This window comes from Petaurus breviceps, unplaced genomic scaffold, assembly GCF_028583685.1.
Source record: "Petaurus breviceps papuanus isolate PSGF00001 unplaced genomic scaffold, PetGlider_PUasm1.0 90574, whole genome shotgun sequence".
Lineage (NCBI taxonomy): Eukaryota > Metazoa > Chordata > Mammalia > Diprotodontia > Petauridae > Petaurus > Petaurus breviceps.
This window is the reverse complement of record NW_027187277.1, coordinates 5,095,709-5,113,225: the sequence shown is the minus strand read 5'-3', so window position 1 is coordinate 5,113,225 and position 17,517 is coordinate 5,095,709. Positions and strand designations below refer to the sequence as shown.

The following is a 17,517-nucleotide window of genomic DNA, read 5'->3' as shown; positions in this document are numbered from 1 at the left end:
TTTAGTCAATGTTTTCACCCTTCTGATTGTGTCTACTAGTATGACTGATAATGGGAAACAGCCAGCAGGGGCTTATAGGTCCTTATACTAGAAGTGCAAACCCACAGAGTTACCCCAAGAACTCAGAGTAGCAGCCACCTGTAGGGACTCAACCTATGAGTATCCATTATGGGAGTGGTCCAGAGGGTTTAAGAAAGGATGGTAAGAGGGAGAGTTTTTGTTTACTGTACTGATGCTTCTTAAAATCACAAAACTCCTAGAGGGTGGAACCTTATATAACATGACCCAGTCACCTATCATTTATATAGTGCTACCTAATTCTTTATATAAACTTTATGATGATGAGTTTAGCTTTAGACATGTAGAGTTTTAGATGCTGGCAGGACATTAAAGTGGTGATATCCAACAGGTAATTAGAAATGGGAAATGGAACAGAAGAAAACGTTGGAGGTGATAAATTGGACTAAGGAATCACTGAAGGCAAGGGAGCTAAAGAAATTGTCCAAGGGGACAAATGAAAGAGTAAAGGACTGAAGACCCTTCCTTAGGCTATGCTTGCATAAGAGCAGGAGTCATTTCTGTACCTGTCTTATTCCCCCATACTAGACTGCCAGCTCATTAAGAGCAGGGACTAAGTCATTGTTTTCCCGTCTTTATACTGGCAGCTCCTAGCATACAATGCCTGGCACATTTTTTTTTTTTAAATCAGACCTGTAATTTAATGTTTAGAAGGAATCCAATCCAGTGAAAAATTTCTTCTATTGATTCAGATGAGCCCTTTCATTTCCCCCCAATTTACAGTCTTAGAGAGTTGCCTTGAGCACTGAGAGTCACATGCCTTGTGTGGGGAGAGTGTCACTTGTATGAGTCTTCCTGACTCGGAAGCCGTGCACTTTTCTGGCACTCAATCAATAAACATTTATTAAGCACCTTCTATGTTGCCATGTAAGTCCTGGGGATACAGAAAGAAGTCCCCCAGGGAGCCACAGCAGAGGCTTAATAAATGTTTGTTGGGCTTCATCCAGTCATAAGTAACTATGGTTGTGGTCAGGGTACGGAGAGAGCAAGATGGAAAAAAAGAAAGAGAAAAAAATGAACCTTCCCAAATTGTAAGAAATTTTAGGAAGACCTTGAGCTCTCCCATTCAATTCTCAGCTCCTTGAGGCCAGAAACTGTCTTTTTGTCTCTTTGCCTATCGGCAGCTCTTAGCATAGGGCCTGCCACATGATGCCATGTTAATAAATGTCAACTGATTGAACTTTTTATCAAGGTTTTCCCCAGCAGGCTGAAGCTCTGACTTGAATTATTTGAGTATAGCTTTACCTGGAATGAGAATGGTCACAGCAGCCTGCACTGCTCGACGTATGATATTATCCATTGCAAACATCCAATGGGGCCTGATTAAATGATGCCGCAAGACTTTACTCACCTAAAAATAATTAGGGGGAAAAAAAAAACAGATCATGTTAAAACAACCTTAAACTAGCCTGTTACATGTGGGGAGAGTCGGGGTAAGTAGGTATAACTATGTGATTCTCCATTCCCTCCAAAACATAGCTTGTTAGGAAAGACCCACTGGCTGTCATGGCTTTTCAGAGGCTATCATTCCAAATTATTCACAAATCTCATATTCATACTCTGTGTCCATGACCTATAAGGCTATGCAGAGACATTATAAGACATTAAAATCTCATATTCATACTCTGTGTCCATGACCTATAAGGCTATGCAGAGACATTAAAGGGGCATGCTTCTCGTACTTGTCAAGTCACACAGAAATTCAAGAGTTTGGGAAAATACAAAACAGGAAGAGACAGCTACCCTGGCAGGGAGTCCTGGGGAACAGCTCGTTAAGATTTTCATGATAATGGTTATCAGCTAATTGGGCTAGCTTGTTAAATTTCTATAGCAATAGTGGGACTCAGACAAAGGACTTACAGCATCCTGAAATCCAAATAGGACCAAATGAATCTGATTGATGGAAGTGCTGTCAAAGTCTAGATCAACTTTCAGCTTAGATATAGTGGATGCCATAACTCTGTGCTCAGGGGAGTGGATGAAGTCTCTCAAAATCCCAATTATCTGCTTGATGTGGGCAACCGAAAGGTGCAGCTCTTCAGAACTCTGACAAAACAAAATAGAATTAACTGCATGGCCATGTCCAAGGAGAAAGGGAAAACATTTCAAGTCTTTAAAAAGAACCTAGATTAAATTCAATAGTGTACTAAATAAAAAACATTTGCTTATTTTTTCCCACAGCTATTACTTTGCATGCCCCCAAACAAATCCGAAATTAGAAATTGCTCTAGCTTTGACCACATCCTATTATAATGAGAGAAGCCTTTGCAAATTGCTTCATCTTTAGGCCTGATCCAATGCAAGCAGATCTCTGATCTAATGCAGGACAAGAAGTCATTCTGATGGATCTCATGGATCTGATGGTTCAAGCTTATGGGAATGTAATATGGAGTCCCAAGGAGTCAAACACATTTCCTAAGGTCTGCACAAGACTGGTAGCAGGATCAGAGGAGAAGAGGGAGCATATTTAGGAGATGCTATAGAGGTGAAATTGACAGGTGTTGGCAACAGATTGGATCTGAGGGTGTGAGAGATAGTGAGAAGTCCAGGTGAACCTGAAGGGCTAGAAGGATTGTGCTGTCCTCTGCAGGAGCAGGGAAGGTAAGAGTTAGGGATGGTTTGGGAGAAAGATAGTGAGTTTCATTTTGGATATATTGAGTTTAAGATGTCTACTGGACATCCAACTTGAGATGTCTGAAAGGCAGTTGGAGATAAAAGACTGGAGGTAAACAGAGAGTTTGGGGCAGGATAGGGAGACTTGAGAATGGTCAGTGCAGAAATGGTGATTAAATCCACGGGAGCTCATAAGATCACCAAATGAAGTAGAAGAGATAGAGAGAAGAGGGTCCAAAACAGAACCCTGAGGGACACCTATGGTAAGAAGGTGTGATCTGGAAGAGGGTTCAGAAAAGGAGACTGAGAAGGAACAGGCAGGTAGGCAGGAGGAGAACCAGAAAAGAGTGGTGTCTTGAAAACCCAGAAAGAAGGGAGTTATCAAGGAGAGAGAGAGAAATAATGTCAACGTCTGCAGAGAGGTCATGGAGAATGAGGATTGAGAAAGGGCCATTGGCAACCAAGGACAATTGAGTTAAGAGAGCGAAAGGAGGGAAAGCAGAAACATCTATTGTAGACAGCCTTGCAGAGTCAGAAAGAAACAGGACAATAACTAGCAGAGATGGAAGGATCAAGGAAGAGTTTTTTGTTTTGTTTTAGGATGGGGAGAAACAGGCATGTTTGTAGGCAGTAGGAAATAAGCCAGTAGAGAGGGAGAGATTAGGGCTGACAGGGCAAATTTTTGGAGAAGACAAAATGAAATGGGATCACTTGAACAGGTGTAGGGGTTAGCCTTGGTAAGGAGTAAGGTAATTTCATCATGTGACATAGGGGTGAAGGAGAAGAGAGTGGCAGAAGACATCTGAAGGATAGCTGAGGAAGAGGGGAGAAGAGGGAGTATACTGTAAATGGCCTCAATTTTTAAAAAATCAAATATAAGCCAAGTTCTCAGCTGAGAGAGTCAGGGGGGAAAGCCATCATAAGTTTGAGGAGAGATGCAAAGTTTTGGAAGAGCCATTGTGGACAGGGGGATAATGAGTTGATAGAGTAGGATTGCCTAGAAGCAGTGAGGGCCCACTTGAGGTTGTAGGGAATAAATCTGTACTGGACCTAGTCAGAACAGTTGCATGATTTTCTCCACCTTCATTCAGCAGCACATGTGTAGGAATGAAGGATAAATGGTGAGAGTTGATCCAAGGTTGACTCTTGGCTGGATGTAATCAGGAGTTAGGGATTCAAGAGAAGACAGAATAGAGCTGAATTAGTTCAGCAAGGGGTCAAGATGGGGAGAAGAGGAGAGAGTGGCTTGTGTAAGGGAGATGGCCTGGGAGAGGACTGAAGGGTCAAGGGATTAGAGGTCATGGTACAGATGAAGAATGGGGTTTTGTAAAGGAAGGCATAGGGAGAAAAGAAAAGGCAATGGATTATGATCAGATAAGGGGATTTCAGAATTCTTGAACATAGAGGTGGTATATTTGTTAGTAACAGCAGGGTATAACCAACTTTGTATGTGGCTGAGTAGCTCATGGGAAACTGAGTAAGCTGAGGAGCTGAGTAGCTAGAGTATTTGAGGGAGAGTCAATATATATATATTGAAGTCCTCTAGGATCAGGGCAGGAGTTGGAGAGGGAAAAAAAAATTGTGAGTCACGTATGGAAGTTATTGAGAAAGGAAAGGGAGTGACCTGGAGATCTACAAATTTATCCTCTTCAGAAACATAAAAAGCTCCACCAGAAGCATCCTCAATACAATTAATTTTTATTCTGTTATGTCATTATCACCATCATCATCATCAACATCATCATTATTAACATCTCACCCCCATATAGAATTTTAAGGTTTACAAAATGCCTGTTGAGCTAGGCAGATTCTATCATATCTATATACCAATCATATATTCCATCATATCCTAAGGAATTTGGGAGATCTTGGATTCATGTTCCCCACACGTGCTGGCCTGCTGTCCAGAGATTTATCTCTTAGAAGTTAGAGCTGATTTAATTTTATAAAGAACTCTTACTTCAAACATCAGCCTATATTTTAACCTCCCACAAGAGGGTGCTAGCTCACCACCACAAGAGCAGAGTTCTGCCATCACTGTAATATGGAACCTTTGGCAAAATGACCTTATCCAGGGAGGAGAAAAGAAAAGGAAGAGGATTTGGAAATGTCACTGGATTTATTGTTAATTTAGGACTTCTGATGGGCTAAAAGCAAGCTTGGCCCTACTTCTGCTTCTTGGCTGCCTGAATCAGGAACTGAGATCTCTAAAGACATGTCCTTGGAAAAGAATGTCTCCCCAAAAAGGCTCTCACTAAAACTGTCTCACCTGGGCCACACACTCCTGTAGGTTCGAGGCCACTTTATCTTGTTCCTCTCTGAGGATTTTGTACAGAATGGCCCGGCGTTCACTGTCCTTCCTCAACAGGAAGAGGCCAGAGTCTCTGTCTTCCAGGGAAGGGGACATGCTATGATCTTCAGAGATAGAGTTCTCATCAGGAACACTGGGGATGAGATAAGGTACAACCTTGAGTAATTCGAAAGATGGCTCAGGCCTTTCTTGGGGGAGACTGGTGGAAGGAGGCCTGAGAAGAGGAAAGCAAGCAAGCAAAGTCAGCAATCCTCCATTTCCCTCCCAAATATCGGGAAGAAATAGATCATTCAAAGGAGTGCTTATAATTGTAGCTCAAATTTATATAAGGTTTCCAAAGGACTTTAGAAGCATCTTCACCCACATCACCACTTGATGTTTATAGCAATTCAATGAAGCAGGTGTTATCCTCACCCCCATCTTATGGATAAAGTAACCAAGGCTCATTCAGAGAACTTAGGTGGCTTGTTCACACTCTAGTCATCAGAATTTGAATCTATGCAGCCTGGCACAATGGAAAGAACACTGATTCCAGAATGAGATGATCTAGGTTCAAATCTCATCTCAGATACTTTTCATATGGCCATGAGCAAGTCACTTAAACCTCCCTTAGTTGCATTACCCATAAAACGAAGGGGCCTGACTTAGGTAGGATACCTCTAAGGTCTTTTATTATTTTGACATTTCAGCTTAGATATAATAGATGCATTAACTATTACTAGGGAAGAGGGAAAAAGTCTCAAAATCTCAATTACCTGCTTGATAGTAGCAACACTATTGATATAAAAAAGTATACCTTGTGCTTTCCTCTATTCTGGACAATGATTTTCCTAAAGGACAGCCTGACCATGTCATCCCTCTACTCAATAAACATGAATGGCTCCCTACTACTGCTAGGATAAATCTGTTTATCATTTAGAGCCCTTTACAACCTGAGTTCAGCTTATCTTTCCAAAATTATACATTGCTCCCCTCTGTATATTCTGCAGTTTAGATCCAATCAAACTGTGCTACGTTTATAGCAATCCATCTCCAATCTCTATGCCTTTGTATGAGCTGTCCTCTATATCCAGAATATATTTTTCCTAACTCTGTCTTCGTATTTCTAGTTTCTTTTGAGTTCAGGTGTTATTCTCTACATCAGAGGTGTCAAAAACACCTCCCTGGAGGGCAAAACTACCAAGTGTGGTCAGAACCAGATTAAAATGTAACTGGGAAAAATTTAGCAAGGAAGAAAATAAAAATAGAACATAGATAGCGTTAATTTGTGGCTTTCTAACTCAATATGAGGCCAGAAGGGATCAGTTTCTATTTGAGTTTGATAATACTTGTACTAAGTAAAGGCTCTCCTGACCTTCCCACCTTTTAGTGCCCCCTATCTATCATCCCATGTCTGTTTTGTAGATGCCTATATATAAATATGACATACATTTTATCTCTCTCATAGACTGTAAGCTCCTTAAGGGCAGGAACTCTTCTACTTTTGTCTTTGACCTCCATGCCAACCTGACAAATGTTTGTTGAATGATTTATCTGTAAAATTAGCTGGAGAAGGAAATGGCAAACCACTCCAGTATCTCTGCCAAGAAAATCCCAAATGGGATCACAAAGAGTGGGTTACCAGTAAAAAGAAATGACTGAATAACACCACAAATCATAATAGCTAGAATTTATATAGCTACTTAAGATTTGAAAAGCACTCCATATATATTCTCATTTGACTCTCACAACAACCTTTTGAGGTCAGTGCTATAATTATTTTACAGATGAGGAAAATGAAGTTTGTCACCCAGAGTCACACAAATATTAAGTGTCTTAGGCAGGATTCAAAATCATGTCTTCCATGCTGGGCAACCCATCTACCAAGTTGCCTCAGCAGCTGTCTCTCCCATTCATAATTCAGTAGAAGGTCTATTTACATAGTATGATATCTAGACCTAGGATGTACTTGTTCACACTGCCACATAGAAATGGAAGAAAAATCAATTAATGCAAGTTAAACTTAAGTTCAGAAGCATTTGATTTGCTATGATTCCATGCCCATCTGTCTGTCCACTAGAATTGTGTGAAGATGTCTGTTTCAGGGTATGCTGCACTTAGAAAGCTCATCCATGGGAGATCAGCAGTGATGGGGATACTCCTACCTTAGTAACTGGGAGAGGTGATGCTTAGTTTTCACCTCCGACACTGACCGCTTTGTCTTCTCAAAGAAGGCATGTTGCACATCCGAGTCTGGGGAAATGGAGCCGTGTTCACTGCTACTGCTGCCACCAGTTTGTTCCCCTTGGACAGGCAGAGGAAGGGATACACTCCTAGTGTAATCTAAGTAGTGGAGAAACAGAGGGAAGCAAAGGCTTATTTAGATATTGATGAGGGATGGCTCCCAATACATTCAGCAGGAACTCTGATCTTATCTAAGACCAGAACCTGCAATTCAGTCTGGAAAGAATTCAGCTCAGCTTTACATGGAGTCAGAGTTGAAAAAGTTTATTATACGCTTTACAGCAGGCAAGGATCCTTAAAGGACCTGCAAGTGAAAGGGGGCACAGGCTTTTACTTTTAAAGGGTAGGGCTGCCATTGTCAGGGCTGACCTGATGGATGTAAGGGACTTCAGTGCATAGATAAAAGTTTTGGCTGACTAAGAGGAGCTTGTGACTTCAGAGCATAGATAAAAGTTTGAGGAGTTTAACTTGGAGATGAGATTTGGGCCAGACAGGAGGAGACATGAGGAGATTAAGCAAGGACAAAGGAGTCACAAGTTGTTGCCTAGGCAGAGTGCAGTTGGGGGAAGGGGCAGAGTTTGAGGCTGGGAAAGGGATTTTACAGACTGGTTTTACAAATTGCTATTACAATTTTACAATACAAATTGCAGTTACAATTATACAAACTGGTTTTACAAATTGATGTTACAGACTGATGTTGCCAATTGGTTTTACAAATTTCTGTTACAGATATAGATCCCAAGCACCCCAAGCACCTCATCATTCCCCCCTTAAACAGATGACACCCGAATTCATTTGGGGGCACAGGACGATGGTCTCAGCTTCCCAAGCTGCTTCCCGCTGGGGAGGGGCATAGAGCTGTCCCTGCCTCTCAGGGTATTCAAGGGGTGGGGTCCATGGCCAATGTGGGGAGTTTGGCCGATGCCAGGTCCAAGGGATGATGGGTAGCAACTTCAGGAAACGGTTGGTACTCAGCCTGAGCAATCATGTGCAAATGGAATGCACTGAGCCTAGAAGAGACAAACTTAGCAAGGAGGTTAAGCAGACAAGGACCAAAAAGAAGTAGGAGTGGGACCAGGAAAGGGCCCAGTACAGGTAAAAGCCAGGACCACCATGAGGAAGAGGAGGAACCTGGTGCACTAAGGGTTTCATAAATTTCTTCTATCCAATTGTCCTTTTCCAGTATATTTTTGGTGCAGAGTTCTACCTGTCAAGAATTATTGATATACATGCAGCAGGAGGTGTTAGCTAGGGCACAAACACCTCCACTAGAGGCCAGCAGATAATCTAAAGCTATGCAATTGTCCAGGACCACATTGTCCAGGGAATCCAGAGACTGCCGGATTTCCCGAAGGCTAAATGCAGTTTCGGTTGCCAAATGATGCAAGGCTACTGTCAGGTACAGGGGGTGATGGGTCATGGACTCAGAGGGTGGTTGGTACTCAGCCTGAGATGTCACCTGCAAGTGAAGGGTGCTGAGCCTAAAAGACACAAATCTAGCAAAAAGATTAAACAGACAAGGGCCAAAAAGAAGTAAGAGAAAATTGACCAGAAGTGGGGTGAGTATGGGCTAGTATAACCCATTACTCAGACTATTTCACAGTCCCTTATATTTTCCCATAGACAAGATACTGCATATGTTTTATTCTTTTACTAACATAATTTTACTGCCTTTAACAAAAGAGGTTCCTGACTTGAACCTCACAGCTAGATAGTAGACATACATCCTTGTTTCACAAAGCTTGTTTATCCTCTGATTATATTCACTCTAGAAGAAAGAGGTACTTCAGAAATTGAATCTTTTACATGTACCTTCAGTTACAAATATTAACTTTTGCTTGGATAATGGAATAACTACAAATTCAGATCAAAACAGCAAGTTCTCTTCTGCTTTACAACTCATTACATTAATTTAGCAATAAATTTATCTTGCAAATGGAAGTTTTAGTAGGCCTTTTAAAATCACACTAGAGATTTAAAATTTCTTCTAAAAGTATTTTCCCAAAACAGTTTCAAGATTTATAAATGATCACTAAACTTTTATGAAGAAAGTTGAAAACTTTTAAAATGATCTTAAGCAGTTTGCATAACTTTCTGGACATGTTCTAATCCTAGATGAAAATAATATTAGATTTTCCAGTAAGCTAACAGGAAAGAGCTCACATCTTTTACTGACTACTTTCTCTGATCATAGAAAACTGCTATAGAGGGAAAAAAGCAGGGACCTGTGACATTCCAAATATGACAGGATAAAATCCTGGACTCTATTTAAATTCAGGTTAGTTACAGACATCCAACCATGCAGTATCCATTCCACCTCAAAGCTACACTCAGGAATAGGTGGGGAATATTCCTTTTCAAAGGAACCCCATGGGTAAACTGAGCCAGGAGGGATCCCATCCTAGACGGAGGCTAAGATTGTCCCTCTGGCCTTTACCAAATGCAGACTTCCACCTGTCCACAGTACAGGATCATATTTCCTCTGAGTAGCTTGTGGCATTTTCTCTCAGATGCTGATTTAATGCAGATAACTATACCCAAATTCAAACTCAAAATAAAACTTAGTTATGATCCCAAGTGCCTTTTACCTTAAACAACAAGCCTCAACAATCACAGCTTAGAGCCAGTTATAATTATTTCTATTTTCTTGTAGCTTCAATAAGCAATAAAGATTTATCAGGTCTCACAGATGTAAGGAACTCCATTTACCATCTTTCCTTCTGAAATCTAAAAGCCAGTTGATAAAAACCTTTTTAATCCTTGCAACTTTTTAGCAAGTTAGGTTCATTTAAAAACTACATGACTAAAACTGTTCCTTTCCCAATCAGACTTGGAAGCTTATGATTTCCCAAATTACAATACTCCAAAACTTTAAGAGAAACTGCTTCTCATACAGCACAGATAGTACAGCTGTTTACCAGTAACAATATCATAAACAATTATTATGTTCTTAAATTTGAACTTTGAAATAAAAACAAATTAATTACCAATCTGATGACCTTAAAACTCCACATGAAGTTCCACATAACTAAAATCTTTTTTTTAATGCCATACAACCAATCAACTTATCACTAGAAATCAATTACATTCTGGAATCTCACATAGATGGTGAATGTGGTGATCCATAAACCTTCAAATTATCATAATTACATTCTTAGATGAAGCAAGCTTGAAAACTACATCCCTATATTTTTCTTTCCCTTGTTTCAGGAGTTCTTATTTGCTCAATAAGAATTCTACAAAAATGCCTTTCCAATTCACTGCACAGGGTATCATTCATTTCATCATTAGTAATGTGGAAACTATAACTTTAAAACACTGTATAGTTCCAGAATAGCCAAAAAGTTAAATGGACAATCAGCTATCACAGTAAATATCAGCAGTATTATTACTACTTGTTTGTATCCCAAATATAACAGCTTTAAACTATCAGATATTATAACATAAAAATCCAATTCACATGAAATAAACATTATAACATAGGGTTAGCAGAACTGATAAAGTAACATAGCTAGTTTTACACAACATTTTCTCCATCTTTTAGTTTCAACAAAATTCAGATAAAAACTGCTTTTTGTCACTCAATTTTTTACAGTATAAGAAGACTTTACAATTTAGAGATACCATAATAACACAATGACATTATAACATTAATTGCATTTCCAATTCATCACATACCAAAATTATTGATAGAAAATTAGGCTTACCAAGTGCAGAGGCTTTTCTCCTCTCTCCACAGTTGCAGAGCTTGGTTGTGGACCCAGGGGTTTGAAAGGAGAGAGGGTCATCTGCATGCCTAGAGTTGTGGATTGCAGGGTACCCAGGGGCCCAGGGCTGTTGCCAGTGGGGCCCTTGATATAGCTGCTATGCCTCCCCCTCTCTTTTTCTTTTTCAAGTGGGGGAGGGTAACTCAAATTCCCTGCTACTCTTCAGCACTCTCTTTCCTTATCTGATCTGGTGAGAGAGGCTTTAACAAAATCTGCTCAAATGTTTTTAGCTGTTCTAACTTTTACTCCAATAAATTTTATGTGTCCTCTCCTTAGAAACTTCTTTGAAAGTGATAGCTTTGACTTCTCTCTAGCAAGGGGGGGGGGGGGGGGAGGAGCCTACTCCCTTAGCCCAGTTCTAGAGAACCCAAAAACCTCAACTTTCATATCAAATCTTAGAAAATATTCCAATTTGCCTAAATGCCAAATAGTAAAATGAATTCTGACTTATCTTTAGCATCAAATTAGGAGTGACACTTTTCAAAAATGACCAGAATGCATTTAGTTGCCTTTCAGTTGCATTCTGTTACACAAAACTTTCCTCTTTTAGGTGAGGCAGGAAATAGTTAAATGTTGGTCTGCCTGCCTCTTTGATCTGAGGGAGAAGATTCCCTCCCTTTCTTATTGCCTTCTCTGCACTCCACTTGGCCAGAGTGGAATGAAGAGGAGGAGATTTTCAAACTTTTAAAGATCTTAAAACTTCTGTTCACACTTTTCAATAGCAACTAACTTATACCTATCTTAACTTCTTACCCATGTTCCTTTCTTTGCTACATGCTTAAACTTTCTTGATTTTACTACTATCTACTCATCCTTCTGTTGGACTTTGATTAAAGCCCCTTTAAAACTGCACATACCTTATTTCTCTCTAATTCTGACCTGACATTTCTCCTACACTCTTTCACTTGCATTTACCATCATATAACCTAAACAAGACAATATTTTGCTCTCTTTCTCTCCCTCTCCAGCCCGTACTCAGCAGCAGGGGAAAGGAGGAGGAGGGAAAGAGATATCAGCATTTCAAAGGCATGTCCTGCAGTCCAGCTGCAGTTTAAAGCTTAGAGGTGTCAGATTACTCACACACACTCATTCACACAGAAACAGAGAGAGAGAGAGAGAGAGAGAGAGAGAGAGAGAGAGAGAGAGAGAAGCTGACAGGAAGATTCAAAAGTTCACAGAGGATTTCTGAAACCCTCAGCACAAATCACATTCGCTTGGCCCCCAGACAGATGCATATGGGGGAGGGCAGGTAAAATTGCTTTGAGATAACCTAGGCACAGATCCCTAAGTATAGGGGGAAGCTGGCCCATCCTTTCTACTTGAGGCCTTGAAAACCGAGTTGTTGTTTTTTTTCCAGTTGTACAAAAGATATTCCAGAGGTGAGTCATGGGGTATGGAGTGAGACTGACCCATCCTTTCTCCTGCCCCTGAACCAGAGTCCTTGCAACCCGCTTTTCCCTGACGTCTCAGGAGAAAAACCTTGCCGCATAGACACTTGTCCCCAGACAGGGCGTCCCCCATCCCTGTGGAATGTGTGCTGGGTCTATTAAAAAATGAACCGGATTCCGGTCTGCCCAGACCTAAACCATCCAATCAAGCCTTCCTAGGTGCTTGAATGGAGAACCCGCTGTACAGGACGAGAGGGAAGAGGTAAAGGGAGTTTACCAGAACTCTAAGAAAGCTTGAGACCACAGACTTCATCCTGGCTGGCTCGCCAAAATGATGAGGGATTGCTCCCAATAGGTTCAGTAGGAACTCTGATCTTATCTAAGACCAGAACCTGCAATTCAGTCTGGAAAGAATTCAGCTCAGCCTTACTTGGAGTCAGAGTTGAAAAAGTTTATTATACGCTTTACAGCAGGCAAGGATCCTTAAGATCCTGCAAGTGAAAGGGGGCACAGGCTTTTACTTTTGAAGGGTAGGGCTGCTATTGTCAGGGCTGACTGGATGGATGTAAGGGACTTCAGTGTATAGATAAAAGTTAGGCCTGACTGAGAGGAGCTTGTGACTTCAGAGCATAGATAAAAGTTTGAGGAGTTTAACTTGGAGATGAGATTTGGGCCAGACAGGAGGAGACATGAGGAGATTAAGTAAGGACAAAGGAGTCACAAGTTGTTGTCTAGGCAGAGTACAGATAGGGAAAAGGGGCAGAGTTTGAGGCTGGGAAAGGGATTTTACAGACTGGTTTCAAATTGCTATTACAATTTTCCAATACAAATTGCAGTTACAATTGTACAAACTGGTTTTACAAATTGATGTTACAGACTGATGTTGCCAATTGGTTTTACAAATTGCTGTTACAGATATAGATCCCAAGCACCCCATCAGATATGAACTCAGGGAAATAATTTAACTCCCGCCAATTCAATGAGAATCATAGTATCTACTATGCACAAGGCATTGTACCATGTTAGGGATACAAAGACTAAAATGAAACATTTCCCATCCTCAAGAAGTTTACATTCTACTTCTAGGTTACAACATGCACAAAGATAAGCAAAATACAAAGTTATAAGAAGTAATAGAGAGAAAGAGATAAGAGAGAGGAGATTAGCAACTGGAGGGATCTGGAAAAGGTCTCATGGTTGATAATTAAACCTACAGAAGCTGATGAAGTTATCATATGAGAGACTATATATGTGAGAAGGTGTCCCAAGACAAGAGCCCTTCCTGGCTGTTCTCATTAAAATGTTCACCAGCTTCAATGTCCTTCCTAGAATATGGCATCTAGACTGAATTAAGCACTCCAGATGTAGTATGCCCAAGGCAGAGTTTAAAGGGATGTAATTTTCTCCTCTGAAGACTCTATGCCTTTATTAATTCAACCTAAGATGACATTAGCTGTTTTCACTGTCATATTATACTGTTAACTCTTATTGAGCTAATGATTCACTAAAACTCCTTAGGTCTTTTGCACTATTATCTACACAAGCCTTTCACATTGTTTACTTGTGCCATTGGTTTTTTGAACCCAAGTATAAGATTTTCCATTTATACTCATCTAATGTCCTCTATGCCATCAGAAAAAAAAGAAAAGAAAAGCTTCATATATGAAATGGCACCTGAAACACATTCTGAAGGACATTAGAGATTCTAAGAGGTAGAAGTGAGAAAGGTAGGCATTTCAGAAATAGGAGTCACCCGAGCAAAGGCAGAAGACAATTTCATTTATAGGAAACAGCTAGAAGTCCAGTTTGGCTGGAACACTGGGTATATGAAGCAGGATGATTAGAAATAAGACCAGAAAGGCAAAAGAAGGCTGCTTTAATTTATATTCACAAACACACACAGAGCTGGGCCTGGGAAAACATTTTGATGATCAGTCAATCAACATTTATTAAGTACCCACTAATTGCCAAGCACAGAGCTAAATGCAGGAAAAAACAAAAAGAGCAAGTAATTAACAGAAGAAAGGTACAAAAATTAAGAGAGAGTCAGAAAGGACTCCTGTAAAAAATGAGACTTACTGGGAAGTCAGTAGACAGAATTGAAAAAGGAGAGCATAGCCAGAAAAAAATGCCTGGACTCAAAACAAGATCAGAAAAAAATAGGGGAGGCACAATCCCCCTGTGCAAAATAGAAATAGTCTATCTGATTGCTTCCCTTCTAGCAATGCACCAAGAACAAATGCAAGAAAGGCTGAATATGGATATTAGATGTTGACAAAGTCAAAAATCTTAATATTGTTGTGACTTTTTACCTCATTCCTTCAGAGGAGAAAAACACAATAATTACAATTTGGAAGTAACTACTGGACCATTTACCACTAGGTTGACTTTGTTAAAAGCTTTTTAGAAATGGGTGCTTTGGTGGGTCCAACTTCAAGAGGAAGTGCATCTCTATTGATGCACTCAGGAAATTCTTCAACCAAGGTCTGGCTCAGCAGATGGACTGGAGGCTAGCTAGCCTCAAGCAGAAAATGCTGTAAAAGAACCAAAGCTTCCCCCTTTAACCCAACCAACCCTGGCTTAGTGATCACAAATGAAAATGAAGCATTTAATAAGGTAGGCTCATTTGTCTTTGTCTCCAAATTCTGCCCAGGGATGAATGCACTTCTCTGTTATTAATGTCAAACATTCACTTGTTTAGATTTTCAAACCCTAAACATGCTACCCCCAGAACGCCAGCCCTCTAGCTCTGATACAAAAATAGAAGCATTATGTGAAGCTCTGCATTTAGAGGATGTTGTGCAGCCCGGCTCCAGCTCATTTCTTGGCTTGTCTTTTATTCTGAATTACAAAGTGGAGCCTGTGGGTGGCCCAATAATTCACATGATTTCTTTTTTTAAAAGACAGCACTTAACTGATCGTCTGACTTGCCTTCCTAGATAGGCACAACTCACCTGAAGGTTTGAAAGAAATTCTGTTCTTCTTGCCCTTGTGCACCTGCTTCAAGAACGTGTCCTTGAGCAGGTCAGAAGCTGTGACTCGTTTGTTTGGATCAGGTTCAAAGCAGAATAAAATGAAAGCTCTGGCTTCAGCTGATAGTGATTCTGGGATCTCTGGGTGTATCTTGTACATGCCCACCTATATTGGGGATAGAAGCAAAATATCTGTTTTAATAAGGCCTTTGATGAATTTGTAATACTTTTAATTTCTTCTTTTTTAAGACAACTAAACACTATACTTTCAACCTCACGACATACTATAATGCACATCACCGTTCCCATTCCATGCTACCAAGCTGCACAGTATCCATCCCTCTTAGGTGCCTGGGACATAATAGACACTTAATAAATGTTTATTGATTGGTATTCCTCCAATTACATTTTGATCTGGTTCTGATGACACTCGGGAGTGCTACAGGTCACAGGGTTTGATCTTTGGCCTAGGCAACTCTAAAATCGTGAAGCTGCATTACTTGAGAAAGCTCCAACCTCCTTCCCCCCAGTGTTCTCTACACTGATAAAATCACAGGTCTGGTCAGAGAACAATAATAAACTCAGTTAATTAACAAATTAATCAAAGTAGAGAATGCTAGGAAACCACAATTGAAAACCCTGTGGAAGTGTCTGGAACCCTTAACAATAATCCTAGAGAGATTAGAATTAATTCCTCTTAATGAAGTTTTGTTAGGTATAACCCTAGGTGTGTGCTGAGGGTACACAGCCATCATCCCTTCTTTCTCCTTGTTCTGTATTCTTCTCTAGGGCAACAAATATTTGAGAAATAAGAACATTTTGACAACCCTCCCCTCTTGGGATTCTTGTGCTGTTTGCGGTTTGCTCTTTTTAGGCCTGTCTCCTTCCTTGAGTATACTCTGGGCAGTTTCTCTGGCTGTCCCCCCATGACTGGAAAGCTCTTCCTCTTCATCCCCAACTTCATCCCCAATCTTTCCCTGGCTTCCTTCAAATTTCAAATAAAATCCCATCTTCTACAAGAAGCCTTTTCTAACAGTGCCTTCCCTCTGTGAATTATTTCCTATTTGTAGCTTGCTGGCACATACGTCTTTGTTTGTTCTCCTCAGTCTATTAAAATGTTTGTGTTTAAGTTCATAATAAACATTTTAATATAACAAACAAATATTATGACATAAAAAATTAATAAACAAAATAATTGTACAATAATTTACACAGATCACACTGACAAACAGCATTAGTCAGTCTGCACCCTTTTCAAAGTTCTACTATATTAACAAACAACCTGACCACATGAAGAAAGGACTGAGAGTTATCTGCTAATCCACAGCACTCTCCTGACTTGTCCCTTCAGGTCCTCCTCCCACTGCTGAGTCCTTCCCCAACCCACACCATAAGGAACAGGCCTGGCAGGCCTTGCTTCCTTCTTTGCCCCAGGGCTTATCTAACCCCTCCCATCCACTTTTCAACTCTCTTTTTATGTTTTCTTCCCCTATTAGAATATAAGCTCCATGAAGGCAGGGACTGTCTTTCTTTTTGTCTGTATTTGTATCCCGATCCCTTAGCAACCTGGCCATGTTTGTGTCTGGCACATAATTAAGTGCTTAATAAATGCTCGTTGACATTCATTGGCAGCAGAGGTACAGATTATTCACCTTAAATGACAATCTCAGAGCTATATACTGCAGATTCAAGGGAGGTTAAACAAGTGCCCCAAAATCTAACCATACATCAGAAAGAAAACACAATTAAAATTAAAAGAGTTTGCACTGACATCAGGAGCCCAGATGCTTTTGTTTGCATTTTGTCATTGTTCTGTTGTCAACTAGATACTGCTTCATGTAAAACATGTCAATAGAACAGATGTTCCCTTATTTTGAATTCCTGGTGCTTTGGTAAACTGGGGGTGCTGTTCCTAATGCCCATTCTTTGATTCCTATACTGCAGTTAATGTCTATAATCTCTATAAGCCTAGCATTAGGATCATTTAGCACCCACAGGATACTTTTTAAACTCACAAGATTTCTGAGTTGGAAGGAACTTCAGCAGGAACCTTGGTCTGAGCCATACTCCAAAAACAATCCGCACTATAACATATGCCACAAATGGTGGTAGAGCCTTTGCTTAAAGACCTCTACCTCCCAAAGGAGCCCATTCCTCTTTCAGAG

General features: G+C 40.4%; 1 protein-coding gene across 1 annotated transcript in view; it reads right to left on the bottom strand.

Annotated features, from left to right (window-relative positions):
* Positions 1 to 17,517, bottom strand: part of MAP3K15 (mitogen-activated protein kinase kinase kinase 15) — a 148,264-nt gene that overhangs the window by 11,676 nt on the left and 119,071 nt on the right. Inside the window, exons 20-24 of the mRNA XM_069063468.1 lie at positions 15,335 to 15,518; positions 7,147 to 7,324; positions 4,961 to 5,135; positions 1,939 to 2,124; positions 1,324 to 1,429 (exon numbers count right to left, since the gene is read on the bottom strand). Coding sequence (XP_068919569.1) covers positions 1,324 to 1,429; positions 1,939 to 2,124; positions 4,961 to 5,135; positions 7,147 to 7,324; positions 15,335 to 15,518 — 829 coding nt within the window. The remainder of the gene's footprint in view (positions 1 to 1,323; positions 1,430 to 1,938; positions 2,125 to 4,960; positions 5,136 to 7,146; positions 7,325 to 15,334; positions 15,519 to 17,517) is intronic.